The sequence below is a fragment of the Melospiza georgiana genome, unplaced genomic scaffold, assembly GCF_028018845.1.
Source record: "Melospiza georgiana isolate bMelGeo1 unplaced genomic scaffold, bMelGeo1.pri scaffold_29, whole genome shotgun sequence".
Taxonomy (NCBI): Eukaryota; Metazoa; Chordata; class Aves; order Passeriformes; family Passerellidae; genus Melospiza; species Melospiza georgiana.
The window spans coordinates 8,689,973-8,713,537 of record NW_026652215.1 but is presented as its reverse complement, the minus strand read 5'-3'; the positions used below and the strand labels follow the sequence as shown (position 1 = coordinate 8,713,537).

General features: G+C 51.0%; 2 protein-coding genes across 2 annotated transcripts in view; one reads left to right on the top strand and one right to left on the bottom strand.

The window, feature by feature from the left end:
* The window catches only part of LOC131096425 (uncharacterized), a 1,435,131-nt gene that overhangs the window by 1,080,523 nt on the left and 331,043 nt on the right, over positions 1-23,565 (bottom strand).
* On the top strand, positions 16,676-17,626 carry LOC131096498 (olfactory receptor 14A16-like). The gene has a single exon (XM_058044840.1). It carries the CDS (start codon positions 16,694-16,696, stop codon positions 17,624-17,626), a length of 933 nt encoding a protein of 310 aa, XP_057900823.1. The 5' UTR covers positions 16,676-16,693.

Sequence of the window (23,565 nt, the reverse complement as noted above, 5' to 3'; positions counted from 1 at the left end):
AGCCCAGCAGGGCTGGGGCACTGCCAGGGCCCCTCAGGGACACCAGCAGGGCACAGACAGAGCTCACAGGGGCTCAGCACTGGCAGGGGCTGTGGCATGTCCCAGAGAGGGCTGTGTCACAGCAGCACCTCTGTGGCTGTGTCATAGAGGCACAGAGCAGCTGTGATGTCAGCAAGGGGCTGTGTGACAGCGCACAGTGGGATGTGTGAGGTCACAGATTGGGCTCTGACATCACAGAGTTTTTTGTGTGAGGTCATTGTGCAGATACAGCAACATGGAGGTGATCGTGGGACATCATAGAGCAAGCTGTGACACCATGGCATGGCTGTATGGCATCATGGAGCAGGCTGTGATGTCAAAGTGTGTGTTGTGACATTACAGAGTGGCAGTATGAAATCACAGAGAGGGTTTTGTGACATCACTGAAGGGATTGTTACATCACAGAGCTGGCTGTGATGTCATGGAGTAGGATGTGATGCCACAGTGCAGACTCTGCCATCATAGAGGGTGGCTCTGTGACACCAGAGAGTGGGTTGTGACATCACTGGGTGACTAAGTAACATCACAGAACTGGCTGTGACATCACAAAACAGACTATGATGTCACGGTGTGACTGTGTGATATCACAGAGTCTTCTGTGACATCACAGAGTGACACAGACATATCTTATGAAAGATCCTTTGCCAGGATTTTTCTCCTGAGAAGCTGAGCGGCCTTAGAAACAAAAGGTAAACAATGATTATCTGTTGCTGCGCAATGCAACTGGTACGTCTTTGATTGGTCTCATGTGGTTGTTTCTAATTAATGGCCAATCACAGGACTCTCTCGGACTCTCTGGTCAGTCACAAGATTTTATAATCATTCCATTCCTTTCTACTCCTTGCTAGCCTTCTGATGAATTACTTTCTTCTATTCTTTAAGTGTAGTTTTAATATATAATTTTCTTTTAATATAATATATATAATAAAATAATAAATCAGCCTTTTGAAACATGGAGTCAAGACTCTCTTCTCTTCCCTTGTCCTGGGACACCTGTGAACACCACCAAATCAGAGCAGCAGTATCACATCACAGGGTGACACCTCAGAGTTGGCTCTGTGACATCACAGGAGGCTGTGTGACATCACAGAGGGCTGTGTTACATCACAGGGGCTGTGTGACATCACAGGGGCTGTGTGAGGTCAATGGGGAGGTCACTCTGCCCCGGCCTCCCTCACAGCTCCCCCAGAGCAGTCCAACCCTGCTCATGCACAGTGGGGTCCCCTGTCCCCCCGGGTCCCCCCTGCCCCCAGCCCCACAGCCTCCCCCAGAGGATGTTCCACGAGATCGACCGCAGAGCCTGACACGGGGACGGGGGGCCGGGGCCATGGGGGTGGCACAGGGGGATGACAGGGACCCCCCGTCACCGTCCCCGTGTCCCCCAGGGCCAGAGCCTGGGCCAAGGCTCCTTCACCCTGGTATGAACGAGGGCTTGAGAGCGCTGAAAACGTCCCCAGCAAGGGATCAGCAAAAGCCAGATTTAATATTAAGGGACAGCATGGCAAAGTTCCTCAGTAAGAATCACTCTGCTCCTGACTGGACACTTCAGGCACACCAAGGAAACAAAGGAACAACAAAACCAAACCAAATCCAGGCAATCAAACCAGAAATTACCCGAGAACTGTCCCTGTGTGTGTGTGTGTGTGTGTGTGTGACACAAGGAAAGTGAGGGCAAGGATAAAAGAAATACGGCCTTAAAGCTTAACAGAGCTCAAAGTTAACAGGACTTAACATAACCTTGACTGATACTTTAAACTTGACAATTTAACAAAAGAACAGCACTTAACAGTATTTAACCTAACTTTTAACTTATGACTTTGCAATTCAACAGAAGAATGACATTTAACAGTATTTAACTTAGCTAATAACTTAAACTTAACAACTTAGCAAAAGAGCAACTCTTAGCAGCATTTACCTTAGCTTAGACCTTGTGACTTGACCTTACTTACAGGCATGACTGACTCAGCTATCCAAGGCACTCAGACCTCTCAGAGAGCAGCATTTCTGCCACATTTCTCCAGCACAGGCACTCCTGTGTGCACACAGAAACTAAGAGTCAGTTGTCGAGATCCGCCCGAGTGAACGGGTGACGAATGATTTTTTGGTGCAAAATAACCAACAAGGCACAGGGGGTTTGCAGTAACAAATCAACAAAATGCAATTTTATTGATAATAACCACAGCTGAATAAGCGTTTGATTAGGGAATCTGGGGAAGAAAAGGGTAAGACAAGGGAAGAGGGAGGAAAGAATGCCAGGTGGGGTATAGCTACCGAAACGTGTCATTGTCGTTTGGGGGTCCAGCTGTCGAAGCTCACTGGTGCACGTCCCAGGGAGATCTCAAAGCATGGTCAGATTGCACCCCAAAATATACCATTTTTCGTTGGGGGAAGGGTGGCCGAAATAAGGTTTCCAAGGAGGGGAAAAGAATAGGAGCAAAAGGAGGGGGTGCTTATTCCATTGTTTTCATGGCCGAATGCATTGCATGTTTATTCTGGGCAGTATTCCCCTCTTCGTGCACACCCCCCCCCCCCCGAGCTGGGGGGAGGTTCAGTCCCAGGGTGTGCCAAGGGGGTGCCAGGGGGGTGCCAAGGGGGTTTCTTGTCTTGTCTTGGTTCCTTGATAAAGAGGCTCACCTCTCTATTTGTCTGTCATGGTGGTTGAAGACAGGCAAAAGGGGTCTTCCCTTGGAGAGGGGGAACCACTCCAGAGCTCAGACCAGCCAGGTCAGGAGGTAGGGAGAAAGTCCAGATTCATTGTTCAGAAAGGGCAGCATGCCCCTTTCGAGTACAGCATGGCATGTTCTGCAAACACCACCTGTGAACACACTGAATAAGCATAAGACTTTCTTTCCCAACTGACTCAATAGTTTTTAACCTTTCAGTGTCTTTTCTCTTCATGACAGTTGTGAGGCAAAAATGAAAGATTTTCGGACAGACCCTCACCTTCAGTGCAAGGCACCTGTGAGAAATTCCCCTGAAGGCAGGAAATGTTCCCTGCGGATGCTTTGGCATCTCCCCAGCGGGTGAAGGGTTGAGCCTGGAGGAGTGGGGGGATTGGCCCAGGCTCCGTCCTTGTTCAGGATCCCTGAGTGCAGCAAACGGGAGAGTTCCTGGCTGGGAGAGGCCCCACTCAGAGGGAGTCGCTAGCCCAGGAGTGTCACTATAGGACACGAAAGAACACAAGCTCACCTCGTTGTTCTCAAGGTGAAGTAAAAAGGGGAAGTTTATTTTCTGACTCCAACATTTACAGTTTTCCAAAAGTGACAGTGGATTGGAGGGTCACTGTCCCATCTCTGCAATGACACTGGACAAACCAACAGTGCATCAACTCTCTCCTCCTCCATAAAGGAATACAAAACAATGAGTTATTTACAGAAAGTGTGTGAGAAATTTCACTACAAGAATGTCAACATCAGAAGGCTTAGAAAATCTTAAAATACCAGGGCGACATCTCACCCTTTTCCATTTAAAAAAGAAAAAGAGAAAATGAACAATATGAAAAAGAAAACATGAACAATGTTCAGTGCCCACTTGCAGAGGAATCATCAGAGTGATCACTCTCATCATCTGCATCTGACAATTCACCCGCTTGATGCCTTTCAGGTTGGTCACGGTTTCCATCTTGCTCGTCGGCTGGATTCTGTCTCTGCAGTCGCAGGTCAGGGCAAACACACTTCTAAGGAACCCAGCATACCCCAGTATCTGTGGATACACAAGCATACCTGCGCCCCAAAGCGATAAGGTCATAGGGACCTTCCCACTGTTTGGGGACTAAATTCTGCACCCGAACCTTCACTCGATGCTGATGTGCCTCATCCGCAGCCTGCAACGAGAGATGGTGATTCAAAATGACAGGGTTATTTGAGTTCTGTGGCACTGTGAGATGATTGACTGCGCACAAAACTTTTGCCAACTGACTGTGCGGGGTTTCATTCTGCATTCCCCATTTTTGTTTTTGAAGGACCTGCTTCAGAGTACCATGAGTGCCTTCTACAATACCTTGACCAGTCGGAGAATGAGGGATACCAAACTTGTGTGAGACACCCCACAACTGCAGGAACTGCCGCACCTTTTGCAATGCGTAAGCAGGACCATTGTCGGTTTTCACAGCAGAAAGTATGCCCAGAACGGCAAAAGCCTGCCTCCAGTGGGCAAGAACATCACTGGCCTTCTCCACAGTGTGAGCAGAAGCCCACATCGCAGAGGAGAACGTGTCCACAGTGACATGCACATACTTGAGCCAGCCAAACTCAGCAATCTGGGTGACATCGGTCTGCCAAAGCTCCAAGGCCCTAAGGCCTCTGGGATTTACCCCAGCCGGCACAGGCGGAGCAAGTGCATGGCAGTCATCACATGACTCAACAATGTCACGAGCCTCAGCTGGCGTCAGCTGAAACTGCTTCTGCAGGGTATGTGTGTTCTGGTGGAAAAACCCATGGGATGCCTTGGCTTGCGTGAGTGTATCAGGCTGAGGCGCTACCCACGCTGGGTTAGCCAACTTGTCAGCGCTCGCATTACCTTCCACTATAAAGCCTGGCAAATTGGTGTGACTCCTCACATGCAGAACATAGAATGGATGAACCCAGGCCTGAATGGCACACCACAAGGTCTTCAGTAAATGAAACAAGGCAGGATTACCGACCTCCTTCAAAACCGAATGACCCAACCGCTGTGCAATATCAGCCACATGGGCAGAATCTGTGACCAAGTTGAAAGGTTCCTGGGAAAATTTCTCAAATGCCATAACAGCAGCCCTCAGTTACAACCAATTGGGCTGACCCATCCTCATGGCCTTCCAGAACCTGCCACTCAGATCCGTCCCTCCAGGTAACAATGGCTTTTCCTGTTTTCCCTGAACCGTCAGTGAAGATGGTGGGTCCTTGCACAGGCTCCTGACTATTCTTGGGCCGCAAAGAAATTTGTGTGGATTTCGCCATATGCAGTAGCCTATGACTGGGCAGATGATAAATGACCTGCCCTGAAAAATTTTCCAGAGCACTCTGCAGGGACACACTGTTTGCAAAGCTCCAGTCAAAATCCTCCCATTGCACCGGGAGTATGATCTTTGCAGGATCCACACCCATCAATTGCAAACACCATTGCCGGCATTTGATTATCAAGCGAGCAATCAGCTCAAACAATGCAACTGCCGAGACAGGACTGGGCAGGGGACAGGAAAACCCATTCCAGAACGTGCAAGGAATCAGACCATTTGTCACTCCATTGGCCAATGATGCCTGTGGGATGCGAATCTGGAGTGGTGATCAACACAGTGACATCAACGGAGGGATCAATGCGATAACCTTGGCAAGCATTGAAACAGCTTGCTGAACCACCTGCAACGCCTTAAGTGCCTCACGGGTCAGTGTGCGAGGTGATTTTAGATCAGAGTCTCCTTTCAACAAATCATGCAGAGGAGACAGCTGTGCGTCAGTTAGCCCCAAGTACGGACGTAACCAAGTGATGACACCTATAAATTTCTGAGCATCATTCAGTGTCTTCACAGAATGCACAAATTGCACCTCCTGGTGACAGATTGTCCATTCCAGAATTTTGACCTCCAAGTTCTTCCAAGGTGGTTGTTTTTGAATATTTTCTGGAGCCACCTGCAGTCCATGAGCATGCAAAGCATCGAGCAACCGAGGCTGAATCCTCAGCAGCTCATCCTGAGTGGACACGGCCACCAAAATGTTGTCCATATAATGATACAGACGCGCATCAGGAAACTGCTTGCCAACTCCACACAAGGCACAGGCCACATACCACTGGCATATGCAGGAGAATTGTGCATGCCCTGGGGCAATGTCCTCCATTGATATCTCTGTGCAGGTTCAGCCTCGTTAATCGCTGGCACTGAGAAGGCAAACTTCGATCTGTCATCGGGATGCAAAGGAATCGTAAAGAAACAATCCTTCAGATCCACAATGAGGACCGGCCAGTCTGCGGTAAGCATGGTAGGCAATGGCATGCCCGCCTGCAATGTTCCCATGCTTTCCATCACGGCATTAACCTTACGGAGGTCTTGCAACAACCTCCATTTCCCAGATTTCCTTTTCATGCAGAAGAACGGGGTGTTCCAGGAAATGGTAGAAGGCTCCAGATGACCCTGGTCCAACTGTTCCTGCACCAGATTCTGAAGGACGACCAATTTATCTTGAGGAAGGGGCCACTGCTTCTCCCAGACAGGCTTGTCCAGCAGCCACCATATAGGAGGCGCAGGACACTCTGCGTCCTTCATCGCAGTGGCCCACATCAAAAATCTGTCTCGATGTGCACTCCCCAGACAGACAAAACATCCCTCCCCCAGAGGTTGGGAGGAGTTGAAGTAACATGAGGCCTAACCAAGGCTGTCTGTCCCTCTGGGTTCATGAGCAGCACGGGCTGCAGGCTCACGTAGCATTGTGCCGTCCCTCCCAGGCCCACAACAGACGTCTCCACCAGATCCAGGGGCCACTCTGAGGGCCAGGCAGCAAGTGAGAGAACCAGGATGTCAGCACCGCTGTCAAGAAGCCTGCAGAGGTGGATCTCCGACGGCGTCGCACCAGGAACGGACAGGGTACACAGCATCTAGGAACGGTCCTTGGTCAGGACCGCAGTCCAGTGAACTTGAGGCAGCCCAGTGGATCCAAAGCCACCAGCTCCACACAACTGGTCAGTTGTCCTGCGAACAGAGGACTTAAAAGGCACAAGTTGAGCAAGTCGTGTCCCTTTCGGGATCGTGACGGGAGGAGGTGGGTGTGGAGACCATGGCACAAATCTGCCCTGTGAAATCTGCATCAATGAGCCCCAGATGCACAATGATGCCCTGAAGGGTGGCACTGGATCTCCCCATCAGGAGAGCACTCATGCCCCCACCCCAGGGATCAAAGGCATCCAGGAGACCCTTGTGTATTTTACAAGATTCTGAGACAACTGTTGCTGCGGTGCAGACATCCACACCTGCTGATCGGCGGGTGCTGGCTGCAAGCCGGCAAAGGAGACCTCCATTGGCTCCTGGGTCTGGAGAGAAGCTTGTATCTGGGCACGTCCCTGCTGCACGCTCCGCTTCACGTTTCCCGAGTCCGGTAAACCCTGGCCATTAACATGAACAGTCGCCTTGCAGATAATGGACATGTGATTCGGCCTACCACACTGACCTCATAAGAACATGGGAAATCTGAACTTCTGTGCTTTCTTCCCCTGCTTCTTGCCAGCCTGTGCAGTCCCCTGCTGTGGCCGCCTGCCCTGCGGTGCCGCCCAGACTGGCTGCACAGCAGCAGCCACAGCAGCCAACTTCCAACCTGAGGGGATGATGTCCGCACAGGCCTCCACCATCTGGGAGACAGTAGGAAAACCAGGCACAGCCGCTATGACCCTCCTACAAGCATCATTCCAATTACACCTCACAAGGTTTGCAATCACAATCCTCCTTGCCACAGGATCAGGCACCTGCCTCTCCACAGAGGCAGCCAGCTTTGCTGCAAATGCCATGAAAGGCTCAACATCCTCCTGGACGATGGTTGCAAATGGCTGCCTCGGAGCAGCCATTTCCAGGGTCTGAACAATCGCTGCCATGTCCAGTGTGTGGCACTGGTCAAGCACAAGGGGATCGAATCCACTCTGCTCCTGAGTATTTTCATAAATCCCTGTTCCCAACAGCATGTCAGCGACATCCACACGCCTGGGGTCCTGTGGCCCCAGCACAACATTTTGCACCACTGCATTGGCTGCCAAATGAGCCCACTTGGTCTCAAAAACATCAAACTGCCCAGGGTCAAAAAGACAGGACGCCACATGACAGAGGTCATGAGGCGTCAGCACGTCCATAGCAACCCTCCGGAGAGTCTACATAACCTCAGCAGACCCCAAACCATGCTGAGCAACCGCATCACGGACTTCCCCCTCCAGCTTATACGAAAGGGGTTGATGGGTGTTATGAGTAACACCCCTGAGCACAGGGAAAGCCTGGGAAGCCCCTGGCAAAGCCACAGCACCTGCTGTGTCCCGGTCCTTGGGCCCCAGAGGGACAAGGGTAGATGATCGACTGGGAGCCAGGTCAACACCACTCACCCCTGCACCCCCTGCAGCACCGGCAGAACCAGAGGACCCCACGCTGCAACCCTGCGGATGCCGTGAGGAGGCAGGCTCAGACATCTCGTCGGTTTTAGTATTGGCTTCTCGCCAGAAACACACAGGGTTCCTCAGACACACAGTCACCTGGCATGAGGGAAACATCCACAAATTCAACGAGGAGGTGCCACGGCCCCGGGAACCCACTAGCCTCCCGCTGGCCGTGTCAGCATTCGCACTAAAGGTAAATACCTCAGCACCCTGTCGCAACGCAGCCGCAGCAGGGGGTGCCTTGGCAGGCACAGGTGCCAGCATGGCCTGCAAACCCAGTGTGGACTGGGACGAGACCGGCGCGGGGCTCCCAGCCCCCAACATGGGAGAGGAGGGGGATGCCGTAAGAGGCGGGACCCGCGGAGCCACATCACTGCAGAGCAGCACAAGGGAGACTGGCACAGCCCCTATGAGCGTCCATCCTGAACCACAAGACTCCACAGTGGGCACTGCCCCGGCCGAGTGGAGTGGGGCGGGCTGCCTGCCTACCAGAGTGGGGCCAGACAGAACACTGTCCATGGCCCCACACCCCCACGGCTTCCACTGACTGCGCATCCCTGGCAGACTGCACCGACTCAGAGATGGGTTAAGCCACCCTCCCCACCAATGAGCCCAACTCGAAGGCGGTTGGACCTGCTCCTGCCGTGCTCAGGGGGAACGTCATGGAAACACCGCAGTTTGGACAAAGAGTTGTCACCAAATCAGACTCAATCCGAGGCAGAGGCTGATCCTCAAAGGCCGGAAGGCACAAAGAGAGGACAGCATGCCCTCCGCCCTGCCGCCCACACAGGGCGAGGCAAGGATGACCTGCCAAATCCACAGAGCCATCCCCCAGTTGGACCTGTTCCCCAAAACACCATCCTAGGTCCAGGGGGAGGGCTCCACATCACACAGAAACTCAAACTCTCCCTCGTCCATGTCTGAGACAGGAGCGCATCCCTGGGAAATCTGAGAGGTGCAAGAACCAGACCCCTGCCAAAGCTCCTCACACTTCTTTCACTGCATCAGCAGCGATCCCACTTCTACAGTGCAATCATCAAAGAGGGCCTGCATGAGGCGGACCCCCATGAGAAACCGCGCCTCCCTGGAGAACACCTTCGCAGGGTCCAAAAAGAGCTCTCGCTCTCGGGCCCACAGAAACAATCTCTCAAAATCATCCCAGGAAACAGAAACCTGTTTCCACTCCAGGACCCCTGTCAAAACCCACAGCGGTTGCCATTACCCCAAGAACAGCAGGCAAAGCATCAAAGAGGGGGAACAATACAACCTCACCGACAATCTGCACTCTGTCTCAGCCTGGGCTGCAGTACACTTAGGCGGTCACCAGATCTCACTGTAGAACACAAAAGAACAGAAGCACACACCACTGTTCTCAAGGTGAAGGAAAAAGGGATATTTTATTTTCTGACTCTAACATTTATAGTTTTACAAAAGTGACAGTGGATTGGAAAGTGACAGTGCCACCTCTCCAATGACACTGATCAAAATAACAGCCCTTCAACGCTCTCCTCCTCCATAAAGGAATGCAAAATAATGAGTTATTTACAGAAAGTGGTTGAGAAAGTTCGCTACAAGAATGTCAGCATCAGAAGACTTAGAAAATCTTAAAAATCAGGGTGACACAAGTCTGGCTAGACGTGGTCTCTGGTGACTGCCTCTTTGGTGACTGCCCCTGCACCACTGGGGCTCACTTGTTTCCTTCCTATGGAGACCATTGTGACACTGCGGAGCATTGTGGATCCAATGGGCCATGGTGACACTGCAAGCCCTTTTGGAACCTGTTACACTGTTGGGCCTTAAGGAACCAAGAGGAACATTGTGACCCTGCAGGGTACCACGGATCCAAGGGGGCACTGTGACACTATGGGGCCTTGTGGAACCAAGAATATCTTTGTGGCTCTGTTGGGCCCCATGGTCCCAAGGGACCAGTGTGAAGCAGCAGGGCTTTGTGGAACCAAGAGGCCATTGCTGATTTCAGGGCCTCGTGGAGCCAAAGGGCTATTGTGATCCTGCAGGGCACTGTGGATCAATGCAGAGCATTGTGGCATTACAAGGCCCCATGGAATCATGGAGACCATTGTGACCCTGCAGGACCTCAAGGAGGCAAGGGGCCATTGTGACACTATGGGAAGTTGTGGAAACAAGGGAATCATTGTTGCACTACTGGGCCCCAATGGAACCAAAGGGCCATTGGACACCCAAAGTCCATTATGGCACTGTGGGGCCTTGGGCTTGTGGAACCATGGAGACCATTAAGATCCTTTAAGGACTTGTGTAGCCAAGGGGCCATTATGACACCTTAGGGCCTCATGGAAGCAAGGAGCCACTGTGACACTGCAGGGCCCTGAGGAAGCAAGGGAACATGAAATATGTGTGACTGCCTTGGTCTCTCAGGGGTCACCTGATAGGTCTGGCAGACCTTGGAATGTGGAAGGCTGCTCCCATCTGCCCCTGAAACACTGGGGCTCTGGGCTCTTCTTTTTATGGAAAAGAACTGTCCATTTTTTCCAGGCATGCATGGCCAAATTTGGATTCCACTTCCAAATTTCTGTGTATCCAAGGATTGTTGCCAGACAAAAGTTGCCAGGCCAGACAAGTCTGGCTGGTCTTTGACTCCTGAGGGGCACCACTCACCTGTTTTCCAAACATTGGAAAGAGCTCTGTGCTTTTCTTTTTATGAAAAAACCCATCCCTCTTCTCCATGCACAGATGTTTTAAATTAGGACTCCACATCCATAATTTCAAATATCCAAGGGTTGTTCCAAGCAAACCTGCCTGGACAGCCAGGTCAGGCTTGCCTTGGCCTCTGGTGGTTGCTGTTCATCATCTCCTGAAACATGGGGGCTCTGTGGTTTCCTTTGCATGGGGACCAAAGTGACATTTGTTAGCCTTGTGAAACGAAGGAGCCATTGTGGCACTGCAGAGCACCATGGATCCAAGGGACCATTGTGACACTGCAGAGCCTCGTGGAACCAAGGACATCATTGTGGCTCTATTTGGCCACATGGTCCCAAGGGGCCAGGGCAAAGCAGCGGTGTGGGAGTTAGCCTGGCTGTAACTCAGAGTCAGCCAGATTTTACCCCAGAAGACCTGGGCGCAAGTTTGAAGCCCTGGGAATCATTTGTTTAACCTAGGGTGAGCTTGAGAGTTCCCTCATATACCTTTAGTGTTGTTATGCTAAGTTGTCCAAGTTCTCCTCCCCTATTTGTTACTTGTTTCCCCTCTTTGGTTTTTGTTCTAGAGTGTTCTACCCCCAAGTGTATACATTGTTGCTTCGCCTTTATCTCAGATCTTTGGATCCCACACCCCTTGTGCTGTGCTCGACTTCTCCATGTTTATTGTTTTTCACCCTGTTACTAAAGTTTTTTTTGGTAACTCCATTGATCCTGCTTGTAGGAGCTTCGGGGGGTATGACGGTTGGGATGGATGGAGATGATAGATCTCTGAAGCCAGGTCTTGAACTTGTGGTTTATTGCAAAGGGTGTGTGTCAGGACCCAGGACATCCCTCTGGCTGTCCTGAGCACCAAGACCCCTGCCAGGGGTCTCAGAGACCCTGGCACAGAGCCCAAATGCCTGTGGTTTTGATTATGACCCATGGAGCAAATTACCAACATTGTATGAAGGTCAGCAGGGCACAAGAGGTTAAGTAGAATATCAGTGAAGTTAGCACAGGGGAGAAAAGTAGACTTTAGAATTTTTGGTATGGGGGTTCAGGAGGCAGGATGGAGGGAACTGGGTGTATCCAGCCTTTCTCCTTCTTCTTCTTGGCCTCCATCTTCTGCTGTGGTGTTGGCACTTAGAGATTGCTTTAGAGTAGAAGCTCACTGTCTAACATAGGTGATAGGTTTTGGAAAGTAATTGTAAACATTGTACATGTAGTTTTTAGTATAAAGACATAACACTGCCCCGGGGGCAGGCAGAATGCCTCGGACTGTCTTGCTGAGCTGACCTCGGCAGGGCAGGAGAAAAGTTTTTACAGATAACATAAAATAAACAACCTTAAGATGGAGAAATGAAGAGCCCTGACTCCTTCTTCAAGCGCTGGGCTGGGAAAAGAAACTTTTGAACTTTTCTCAGGGTCAATCTGACCAGCTAGAGATCCCAACAGGTGTGGGTGCAGGGGCCTTGTTTGGAGCTGCCAGACACTGCTCGGAGCAGGCCCAAAAGAGGAGCTCAAAAGAGGTGCCCAAAATGGGTGTCCAAAAGAGGAGAGGAGTTCCCGTTACAACACAATAAATCTTCTTCTGTGACACATATTCTAATTTTCACTAACCACTCTAGTACAAGATACAAATCTTATGGCATTTACATACAGCCTATAAGAAACTTTACATTGCCATACTGTGTTATATTTTAAACCCTAAAAACTACTCTTTGGACCCCTTCTGCCAAGCTAGTAGGGTCTGCTCTGACCCTTGGACCTGTCTGCAAGCAGAGGGAATTGTTTCATCAAAAGAAGATTACCTTTAGCCGGACATACCATTGTTTTCCAGTTGTTCAGTAACTAAGGCTTGGTCTCTAAAAGCTTGCTTTCATTTCAATCTCACTTACAGTTTGTCTATTCTCAAAATCTTTTGCCCCATAATCATATTTATAAGGCTTTCCTGTTTCATCTTCCCCAGCATCTGCTCCTTTTCATTTTCACCACCCTTGCCCTGAAGTTGGGGAACCAGAAAGGTTTGTCAGAGCCACCCTCATTGTGACATTTGGTGCACAAACAGGGACCCTGACATTCAGTCATGTCAGCTGGGGTGAGCTGATGGATAGGCCAGTGCTCCCCGGGATTTTGGATTGTGCCAGGCTGGCAGATTCATCATTGCTTCGAGTGACCTCAGCCAGGATCCACAGGGACAATGACAGTTTCACCTGCATAGGATTGCAGGTGGGTTTGGGGAAATACAGGACAATTAATGCCCATTTTGCTCCTGTGTTTTTACAATACGCATCCACATCCCATAACTGATTTAGGCTGTTCCAGGGGCTGTTCCACCTAAGGCGGAGAAAGAGAAAAATGGGTAGCCGGATGTCCAAAGTAGAAAGGTGCGTATATGGATGCTTTAAGTTAATTCTCACTGATCATGACCAAATATCTTCAAAGAACAAATTAAAATCAATCATGAAGTGGATCATTAAAAATTTTCCAGATGTCCCTCACCCTGACCGTCCTCCCTCCATCTTGGCTGCTCCACTTCCTGCTACTACAACCTTCTCTTCCACCCTGAATGAACCTCCAGACTCCACCCCCACAACCACAGGTTATGCCTCCACGGTCAATCATTCCCCCACTACCCTGGGCCATGCCTCCAGAAGGCCAGCCTGGAAGTCTGCCATCCTAGGTCAAGGCCCTTCCTCCCCAACACCTGACGCCTTTTGCATCATCCTCCGGCAACAATATAACCCTATGTTCAAGGTACTAAGCCCAGCTGCCACACTATTTCTAATCCAAATGTTTCTCCTCCAAGTCATTCTTCCTCCCCAGAAGACAGTTTGGACTCCTCAGAGCCAACTTGCCCCTCAACCCCAGAAGATCCCTGGGAAAGTAAGAAGACTGGCATATAGTCTCAAAATTCCTCATTGCCCCCGTATGTTATAAAAGAAGGGGGCAGAATCCCAGGTATCAGCCATTGGTTTACGGGGAAATCAAGGATCTGTGTAGGGCAGCTAAAGACCATAGGAAGGACTTACTGTCTTTTAATGGCCTAATTAGGGCCATGTCTACAGCACATGTCTTAACCCCCTATGATTTAAAATGTATTATGACCACGTTGCTGTCACCTACAGAATACACCCTGTGGGAAGGGGGATGGAAGTGTTTAGCACACAATGCTAATAATGAGGCAAGATCTGAATTGACAATCAACCATCTAGCTGGAGAAGGACAACACAGCCTACCAGATGATCAAGCAGCAGGTATCGCCAGAGAAGTATTGGATGATATCAAAGAGATGGCTTTGCAAGCTTTAATCCAGGTATCGGATGGTAGCACCCTCAATATGGACTACCTTGGGTGGCTGCAGCTAAAGCTTTAGGACAATTAGACCATCTTGGGTGCCTGTTAAGTAAGCAGAACAATGCTACCTCCCTCACATTGAGTTGCCCACTCTCAGACATAGAGACCATCAGACATGCCACCTTGCAGAACATTGACAGAGTTTTTACTGTGGGCACATGGGGCATGGCCGTGTAGACTCTGAGGACATGTGTTGCATGAACCTCTCCATCCACAGCGAGTCAATCCACAAGAGAATTAAGGTACTGAAGGAAGGGTTCAAGAAGCTTCAAGTGGAAAACAAAGACTGGGTCAATAAACTCTTCCAATCCTGAGGACTAAAGGGTTGGATGATGTCTAGCTAAAACAGGACTATTAATTTTCTTACTGATTGTTGCTGTATTGTTAATTGTTCCATGCTTTTTTGGATGCTTTTAGAAAGTCTTACAAAATTATTTCTGTTCCATCTTTGTTGTAAAACAGAAAGGGAGAAGATACCCAAAACAAGCTCCTCATGGACCCCTTGGAGGAGAGAATTGGAGACCAGGATGGCACAAAAACCTCTCAGAGACTCAGCGTGGGAAGGAAAATTCTTAAAAGTACCTAAAAGTATTCTTAAATCCATAAAGTATCTTAAAAACCTTGAGTTTCTCAAGGCATTAATGAGCCCCACTGAGTGTCAGTACAAAGCTCTCAAGGGATTCGTTAAAGCAGAAATCTGAGGCCTTGAGTGCACAAACCTCTCACAGAGTCTGTATCAAAAGGGAAACACCAAGTACCTTCAAACAACTGAAGTACCTTGAAGCATTAATGAGCCACAATGAGTGTTGTTACTGACAAAGCCTCTCCAGGGACTAATTACAGCAGATAATTGCAGGCCAGGATTGCATAAACCTCTCAGAGACTTCAAGGCAAAAGACAAACCCAAAGTCCTTTGAAAAACCTGCAGTCCCTGCAGGGAGCATTAAGGAGGCCCCAGGGCCATTGCTGACCAAGCTCCCCAGGGACTCCTTCCAGCAGATCCTTGAGGCCACTGGGATGTGGGCTAGGGGGGGATGCTGAGGGCAGGACAAGGGGGTGACAGTGCCCAGACTGGCTGGGGCTGTGCCAGGAGGCCCCAGGGCCTCAGGACAAGGTGTCTCCTCACAGCCCTTGCTGGCACAGACCCTGCTGTGCCCCAGGGCACCAAGATTTGGCTTCTCTATGTCCCCACCTGTCATCACTGCCTCCAGTTCTCTGCTCTGCCTGGGGCCTGGGGACACTTTCTCAGTCATGTCTCTCTCTGGGACCCATTAAAAGTCCAAGAAAGTTTGGAGTATGATTCTGACTTGGAGTTCTGGAGAGGTTTCTTCAGCTCCCTCTCAGGGACTGATGTTCAGGGCCTGGGCACAAAGTCCCAGAGGCTCATTAAAGTCCTTATGTTGTGTCTGTGCTGATGAGCTGGGCTGGGCTCCTGGACAGAGGCAGCTCCTGGTACTCAAGAAAAGCTTCAAAAGCACATTTCTCTTGATTAGCAGCTCTTCTACCAGCCCAGCAGGGCTGGGGCACTGCCTGCAGCCACCCTGGGCACAGCACAGAGGCACAGAGAGCTTCAATCAGTCAGGGCTGGGAAGGTGCTGAGAAGTGCCTGGGGCACAATCACTGCCAGCCCTTGGCACAGGAACCTCTGGCTGCAGGACAATGCAGCTGCAGCTCCTGGAGCCATCTCCTCAAGCTGGAACATTCCAATGCCTACAGACTCTGTGAGTACATTCTCTGATTGTCTCTTGTGCAGAGCAGCCAGGGGTGCCCAGGGCTGTCGTGCAGAGCAGGGTCCTGCAGCCCAGGGCACTGTGCTGGGGCAGGGACTCTGCTGCCTGCCAGGGACAGCTCTCAGACAGCCCTGGCAGCTGCTCCCAGCACTGGGGGACAAGATCTGGGTGGGAGGAGACAGCTGGTAAGGCTTGGAAGTGTTCTCCTTTTGTGGGGAGGATGCTGCATTGTTCAGGACTGCTCCCAGCATGGCATTTACCTGCAGAACATTTCCAAATACATTATGCAGGCAGCGGAGCGAGGCAGGGACTGCATAAAAGGGAAAATCCTGCTTTTTTAAAGTACTGCTCTGGGTTGTCTTGATGGGAAATTGCACACAGATATTCATCTGGCAGTCCAGGATGAGAAAAAAAAAAATTCTCAGATGTTGCTAAACCAGGCAGTGACAGAAATCAGCACAGGGCCCCTTAGAAGCTGCATTTTGTCTTGTTTATCCAGCCTCCTCAGAGTTGCTTTGATGTTGCCATCAGAGCCTGCAGAGCCAGAGCTGCCCCTGGGCAGTGCGAGTACTGGGAGGGATCTGCAGGGCAGAGCTGAGCCCCCAGGGCTGGGCTGGGCTCTGGCAGGACTGGCAGGGCCCAGCCCTGGGCACAGGGAAGCAGCTGCTGGCAGGGACAGCTCCAGGTAGCAGAGCCCTGGGTAGGGAGTGTGTGGAATGTGCCCCCAAGCTGTGCTGGGATATTTAGGATCCTCTCCAAACCCAATTATTCCATGATTACTTTTTTAAAGATCCAAATGCCAAGGCACAGCAAATGTCCAACAGCAGCTCCATCAGCCACTTCCTCCTGCTGGCATTGGCAGACACACGGCAGCTGCAGCTCCTGCACTTCTGCCTCTTGCTGGGCATCTCCCTGGCTGCCCTCCTGGGCAACGGCCTCATCATCAGCGCCGTAGCCTGCGGCCACCACCTGCACACGCCCATGTTCTTCTTCCTGCTCAACCTGGCCCTCAGCGACCTGGGCTCCATCTGCACCACTGTCCCCAAAGCCATGCACAATTCCCTCTGGGACACCAGGAACGTCTCCTACACAGGATGTGCTGCTCAGCTCTTTTTCTTTATGTTCTTTATGGGAGCAGAGCTTTCCCTCCTGACCATCATGTGCTACGACCGCTACGTGTCCATCTGCAAACCCCTGCACTACGGGACCCTCCTGGGCAGCAGAGCTTGTGCCCACATGGCAGCAGCTGCCTGGGCCAGTGCCTTTCTCAATGCTCTGCTGCACACATCCAATACATTTTCCCTGCCCCTGTGCCATGGCAATGCCCTGGGCCAATTCTTCTGTGAAATCCCACAGATCCTCAAGCTCTCCTGCTCACAATCAAACCTCAGGGAACTTGGGCTCATTGTAGTTAGCCTTTGTTTATCATTTGGCTGTTTTGTGTTCATTGTTTTCTCTTACGTGCAGATCTTCAGGGCTGTGCTGAGGATCCCCTCTGAGCAGGGACGGCACAAAGCTTTTTCCACGTGCCTCCCTCACCTGGCTGTGGTGTCCTTGTTTATCAGCACTGGCACATTTGCTCACCTGAAGCCCCCCTCCATTTCCTCCCCATCACTTGATATATCAGTGTCAGTTCTGTACTCAGTGGTGCCTCCAGCCCTGAACCCCCTCATCTACAGCCTGAGGAACCAGGAGCTCAAGGCTGCAGTGCAGACAATGATGACTGGATGCTTTCAGAAACGTTGAAATGCTTGCCAATTTCTACAAATAAATGTAATAAAAATAATCTTTGATATTTCTGTTTGTTTTCATTTTGGAAGTTCTTTTTCTTTGTTTTAATTTTTTCATATTATCTACAAATAAATGTAATTCTATGTGACATTTCTCATTATGTTTCTCTCCACCTTCCCTGTGGCCACAGCCCATTTCAATGGGGAGCTGCACTCTTGGTGGCTTTAAATGAACTAAAGGATCTCACAGCAAAGTTTTCTGCAGAGATGCCCTTTTGTTGCCTTCTCTGGAGCTGCAGCAGCAATGTCTGTGTGCAGAGCTGGGGCAGATCAGGGCTGGCCCAGCAGCTGTGCCCAGCAGCAGCAGCAGCACTTGGTGTTGCCAGTGCTGCTGCTGTGGCCCTGCCCCGCTGCCCTGGTGGCCCTGGTGTTGCTGCAGGGCCTGAGTGCTCTCGGGGCCTGGCACAGCCCTGGGGGTGGCAGTGCTGGGGCTGCAGCAGGGACAGGCCAAGTAATATGAATAATTTGTAATATAAATAATTTGTAATATAAATAATCTTTGATAGTTCTTTTGGATTTGTTCTTTTCCCCCCTGTGTTTTAGTTTTTTAATATTGTCCACAAAGTAAAACCATTGTTTGAGCCATTTCTCATTTTGGTTCTCTGCACCTTTCCTGTGCCCACAGACTGTGTCAGTGAGGGGCTGTGCTCTTGGTGTCTTTAAAGGAGCTAAAGGATCTCCCAGCAAAGTTTTCTGCAGTGATCCCCTTGTGTTCCCTATTCTGGAGCTGCAGCAGCAATGTCTAAGTGCAGAGCTGGAGCCAGATCAGTGCTGAGCACATCAGCTCTGGTCCTGCTGGCCAGGAGCCATTGGCCTTCTTGCCCACCTGGGCACTCTGCTGGCTCATGTCAAGCCTGCTGTCCATCAGTCCCTGCAGGTCCCTTTCTGCCTGGCTGCTGTCCAGCCACTCTGTCCCCAGCCTGTAGTGCTGCAGGGGTTGCTGTGTCCAATGTGCAGAACTCGGTACTTGGATTTGCTAAATCTCACATTGGTGGATTTGGGTTCTGGATCCAGCCTGTCCAGGGTCCTGTGCAGAGCCCTCCTATGCTCCCACAAAATCAACACTCACATCCAGCTTGGTGTCATCTGCAAAGATGTCCTTGGTTCCATGGGGCCTCTCATTGTCACAATGGCCTCCTTGTTACACCAGGCCCTGCACTGTCACACTGGTCTCCTTTGTTCCATGAGGCCATGCAGAGCAAAAATGGTCTCCTTGGTTCTGTGGGGCCCCAAAATGTGACAATGGACTACTTGTTTCCATGGGGCTTCACAGTGTCACAATGTTCTCGTTGGTGCCACAGTTTCACAGTGGCCCCTTGGTTTCATGGGGCCCAATGGTGTCACAGTTTCACAGTGGCCCCTTGGGTCCATGGGGCCCCAGGATGTCACAATGGCCTCATGGTCACAAGAGGTCCCACACTGTCACCATGGTCTCTGTGGTTCCAGAAGTCCCCTCAGCGTCACAACAGACTCCTTGTTTCCACGAGGCCACACAGTGTCACATTATTCCAGATTCCTTGAGTCCCCATCGTGTCACAGTGGCCCCTTGGTTACACAGGATTCTACAGTGTCACAATGTCCCCTTGGTTCCACGAGGCCCCACAGTGTCACAATGGCCCCTTGGCTCCTCTCGGCCCTGGAGTCTCCCAATGGTGCCCTTGGTTTTGCAGTGCCAAAATGGTGAAACCCCTTGGTTACTCGAGGCCCTGCAGTGTCACAATGGCCTCTGTGGTCCCACAAGGACTCACAGTGTCACAGTGCACTCTCTGGGTCCATTTGGTCCCGGAGCACAACCCCTGGTTTTATGGGGCTGCACAGTGTCACCATGGTCCAATTAGTTCCACAAGGCCCTGCAGTGTCACAATGGCCCCAGAGTGTCCCAATCATCACAGAGTGACAGAATCAAATAGGCTGGAAAAAACTTTTGGATCATCAAGTCCAACCAATGTCCTAACACTGCCTTGTCACCCAGACCATGCCACTAAGTGCCACTGGAGAGGGACAGTGACTCTGCCACCTCCCCCCCTGGCCAGCCCCTTCCAATGCCCACTCATCCATTCTGTGAAGAACTTCTTCCTATTGCCCAGCCTGAACCTCCCCTGGTGCAGTTTAAGGCTGTGTCTTCTTGTCCTGCCCTCCAGCAGATCCACACTCACACCCAGCTTGGTGCCATCTGCAATTTGTGAATGGGGGACTCAATCCCCTCACCCAGATCATCAGTGAAGATATTAAACAGGACTGGGGGGCACCACCAGTGCCTGGATACCAGCACAGATCCCTGGGGGACACCACCAGTGCCTGGATACCAGCTGGGTGCAAACCATCCCCACCACTCTCTGGGCCCAGCCTCCAACCAGCTCTTAAATCTGCCAGTGAGGAGGGAACCTGCCCAAGCCGTGGGCTGCAGCTTTTCCAGGGAATGCTGTCAGAGACAAAGTCAAAGGCTCTGGTGGAGTCCAGACAGACACATACACAGCCTTTCCTTCATCCACAGGTGGGTCACCTGGTCATAAAAGGAGACCAGGTTGATCAGGCAGGATCTGCCACCCCTAAATCCATGCTGGCTGTCTCTGGTCCCTCAGCCATCCTGTGATGGCACTCAGGGTGATCTGTTCCATAACCTTGCTGGGCACCCAAGTCAACCTGACAGGCCTGGAGTTCCCCAGCTCCTCCTTCCAGCCCTGCTTGGGGATGGGCTCACACTGGCACCTCCAGTCCTCTGGGACCTCCCTGCTGAGCCAGGACTGATGGTAAATGATGGAGAGCAGCTTGGGGAGCTCATCCACAGCTCCCTCATCCCCCTGGGATGGACCCCATCCAATCCCCATACCTGTGAGCACCTGAGTGGCTCAGCAGGTCACCAACTGCTTCCTCCTGGATTACAGGGGGGCTGTTCTGCTCCCTGTGGCCATCTACCAGCTCAGGAGAACACTTGTCCTGAGGACAACCTGTCCTAATATTGAAAATTGAGATAAACAAGGTGTTAAGTAGCTCAGCCTTTACCTCATCTTTAGTTACTATCTTCTCCACTGCATCCAATAAAGAGTAGAGGTTCTCCTTATCCCATTGTTTGCTATTAATTTATTTATAGAAATATTTTCTATTACTTTTCATGGAAGTGTCCTAGTTAAACTCTAATTTAGCTTTCACATCAAAACTTTTCTTTCTGCATGACCTTACAACATCCTCAAACAATTCCTAAGTTGCCTGACTTTCTATCTAAAGGTGATGCTCACTCTTTTTTCCCCTGACTTCCCACAAAAGCTCCATGGGCAGCCACGCCAGTCATTTTCCTTACCAGCTCCTCTTTTGCCACACTGGGACAGGCTGCTCCTTCCCCCTTAAGATTACTTTCTTGAAATGTGCCCATCCTTCCTGGACCCCTTTGTTTTTAAGGGATGTTTCTCTTAAAAAAATCATGACCTGATTTGGTACTCCCCAAATCTGCATCCTAAACAGGCCAAAGTCTGCCCTTCCTAATTCCAGTGCAGAAGTTTTGTTGCTGCCCCTCCTTCTTTCACAGAACATTGAACACTTCATTATTTCATAGTCACTGTGCCCCAGGCAGCCTCTGAGCCCCACATCTGCCACCAGCCCTTCTCTGTTTGTGAACAACAGCAGACAGAGCTTTCCTTGGCAGTGGGAGTGTTACCAAAAATTCTGTAAAACAGAAAACTCCTTAACACCAATGTAGCATTAAGAAGCAGAATTTTTTATTCAGGGGGATGCATGGGGGAGAGCTCCTCTCAAAGCTGTGCATGCTGAGAACAGGGAAGTTTCTCTTTATTTTCTGTATTTTGCACATACATTCATTGATTGTCCTGGACTAAACATACATATGATAATCATTTCCCCAAAATCATTAACACGTTTCCCCTCCCCTTTTGCATGCGTTCTTCTGTCCTGGGGGTCTCCCTGGTGGTCCCTGGTGCTCGTGGACCCCAATGTTACCGTGGGCCTGGCTGAGTTGGCAGGACACTGAGGCTGCTGAACTTCCAGTTCCCCTTCTCACACAATGGGCACTGTGTGGTTTCCACAGGCCTGGAGTTTGGAGAACAAGATCCAGGTGTCAGTTCACCTGGTGTAGACAATTTATCATCTGGTAACATGAGGTCACAGAGTGAGCTGTGACATCACAGAGTGGGATATGTGAGGTCATTGAGCATCTATGACATCATAGACTGTCTCTGTGACATCACAGAGCCAGCTGTGACATCACTGGGCAGAGATCTGACATCACAGAGCAGATGCTGACATCAGAGATTTGGTTGTGACATCAGAGTCCAGCTCTGTGACATAAGAGAATGGGCTGTGACATCACAGTACAGCCTGTGACATCCCAGAGGGGCTGTGTGACATCCCAGCAGGGCTGTGTCAGGTCACTGGGTTGATCACTCTGCCCCAGCTCCCCCTCACAGTTTCTCCCAACAACTCCAATGCTGTTCATGCCCAGCAGGGTCCCTGTCCCCCAGGATGCCCCCAGCCCACCTGGAGCCACAGCCTCCACCAAAGGATGTTCCACAGGATCCAACCCAGAGCCTGACAGGGGACAAGGGGACAGGGCTGTGTGACCAGGACATCAAGGACGGGGATTATCCAGGTCACTGTGGCCTGGGTTGGGTTGCCAAGGGCAGGAAAGATGTCTGGCAGCTGGAGCAGGGTCTGGGAAGGGCCTCCAAGGTGGAGCTGGAGCCCTTGGGCTGTGAGCAGAGGCTGAGGGAGCTGGGCTGGTCCAGCCTGGAGCAGGGAAGGCTGAGAGGCTCTTCATCCCAGCCTGGCAGTGCCAGCCAGGAGGGGATGGAGAACACAGAGTCAGGCTCTTTACCGGGGGGCTGGGGGGAGACAAAAGCCAATGGGTGGAAGGAGAAAGAGGGGAGATCAGCCAGGGCAGGAGGAGATGAAATGAGTCGGGCTGGTTTCAGCATTTCTTCAACACCAAGAGCAGCCTGACTTCCCTTTTCCATCCATAGATTCGCAAATCAGGAATTGTTTGAGCTGCTCTGTCCTCAGTCCAGGATGAGCATCCTGATACAAGAACTTAATTGTGTTTATATCTATCACAGAACCACATTTGTCTAAAAATAATTTTAGTATGGAAATCACTTGTGGATGGTGGACTCATCAGATGCTGCAGGGACATTGCACATAGCTCAGGGAAGAGTGAGATTGTTATTAAATTGTTTCCTGTTCAACTGTGGTCTTTTGGCCATAAAGAGAAACTTTCTGTGCCTCTGAGTCTCACCAGTTCCTGACCCATAAAGGACACAAACCTGTGTTTGGCCACCACTGGAGTTCTGGTTCCCACTCCAGTGGTGGCACCTGCACCTCCCTCCATGCCCAGAGCAGAGCTCCCTTGTCCCAGAGAGTCCCTGGCAATGCAGGGATGAAGGAAACAGGACAGGCTGTGGGGATCGGGGCAGGACACAGCCAGGGATTTGGGGTGGTTGTAAGCCCAGGGCAGGACCCAGCCATTGGCCTTGGTGAACCTCATCCAATTGTCCCGGGCCCATGGATGGCTCCAGCCTGGCCAGATCCCTCTGCAGAGCTTCCTGCCCTCCAGCACAGCCACACTCCCACCCAGCTTGGGCTCACCTGGGAACTGACTGAGGGTGCCCTCAATGGCCTCGTCCAGATCAGCAATAAAGAGATTTCACTGATCTGGCCCCAATCCTGAGCCATGGGGACACTCCTGGATGTGACTCCTTTCCTCAGCTGCTCTGAGTGCCAGGGATTGGATGAGGGAAATGGTGGGGAGGGGGTAGGGACAAAGTGATTGATGGTCGTCCATGAAGGGTCTTGATTTTCATATCTGTTCAGACTGCCTGAGGAGGTGCTGGGGATCAATTATCAGTTGGAGATTGCTGATATCAATCTGTAAACAGGAAAACTAAACAG

Bases quoted from the DNA above. Each gene is read 5' to 3' on its own strand.
- LOC131096498 (XM_058044840.1), top strand. From the start codon at position 16,694: ATGTCCAACAGCAGCTCCATCAGCCACTTCCTCCTGCTGGCATTGGCA.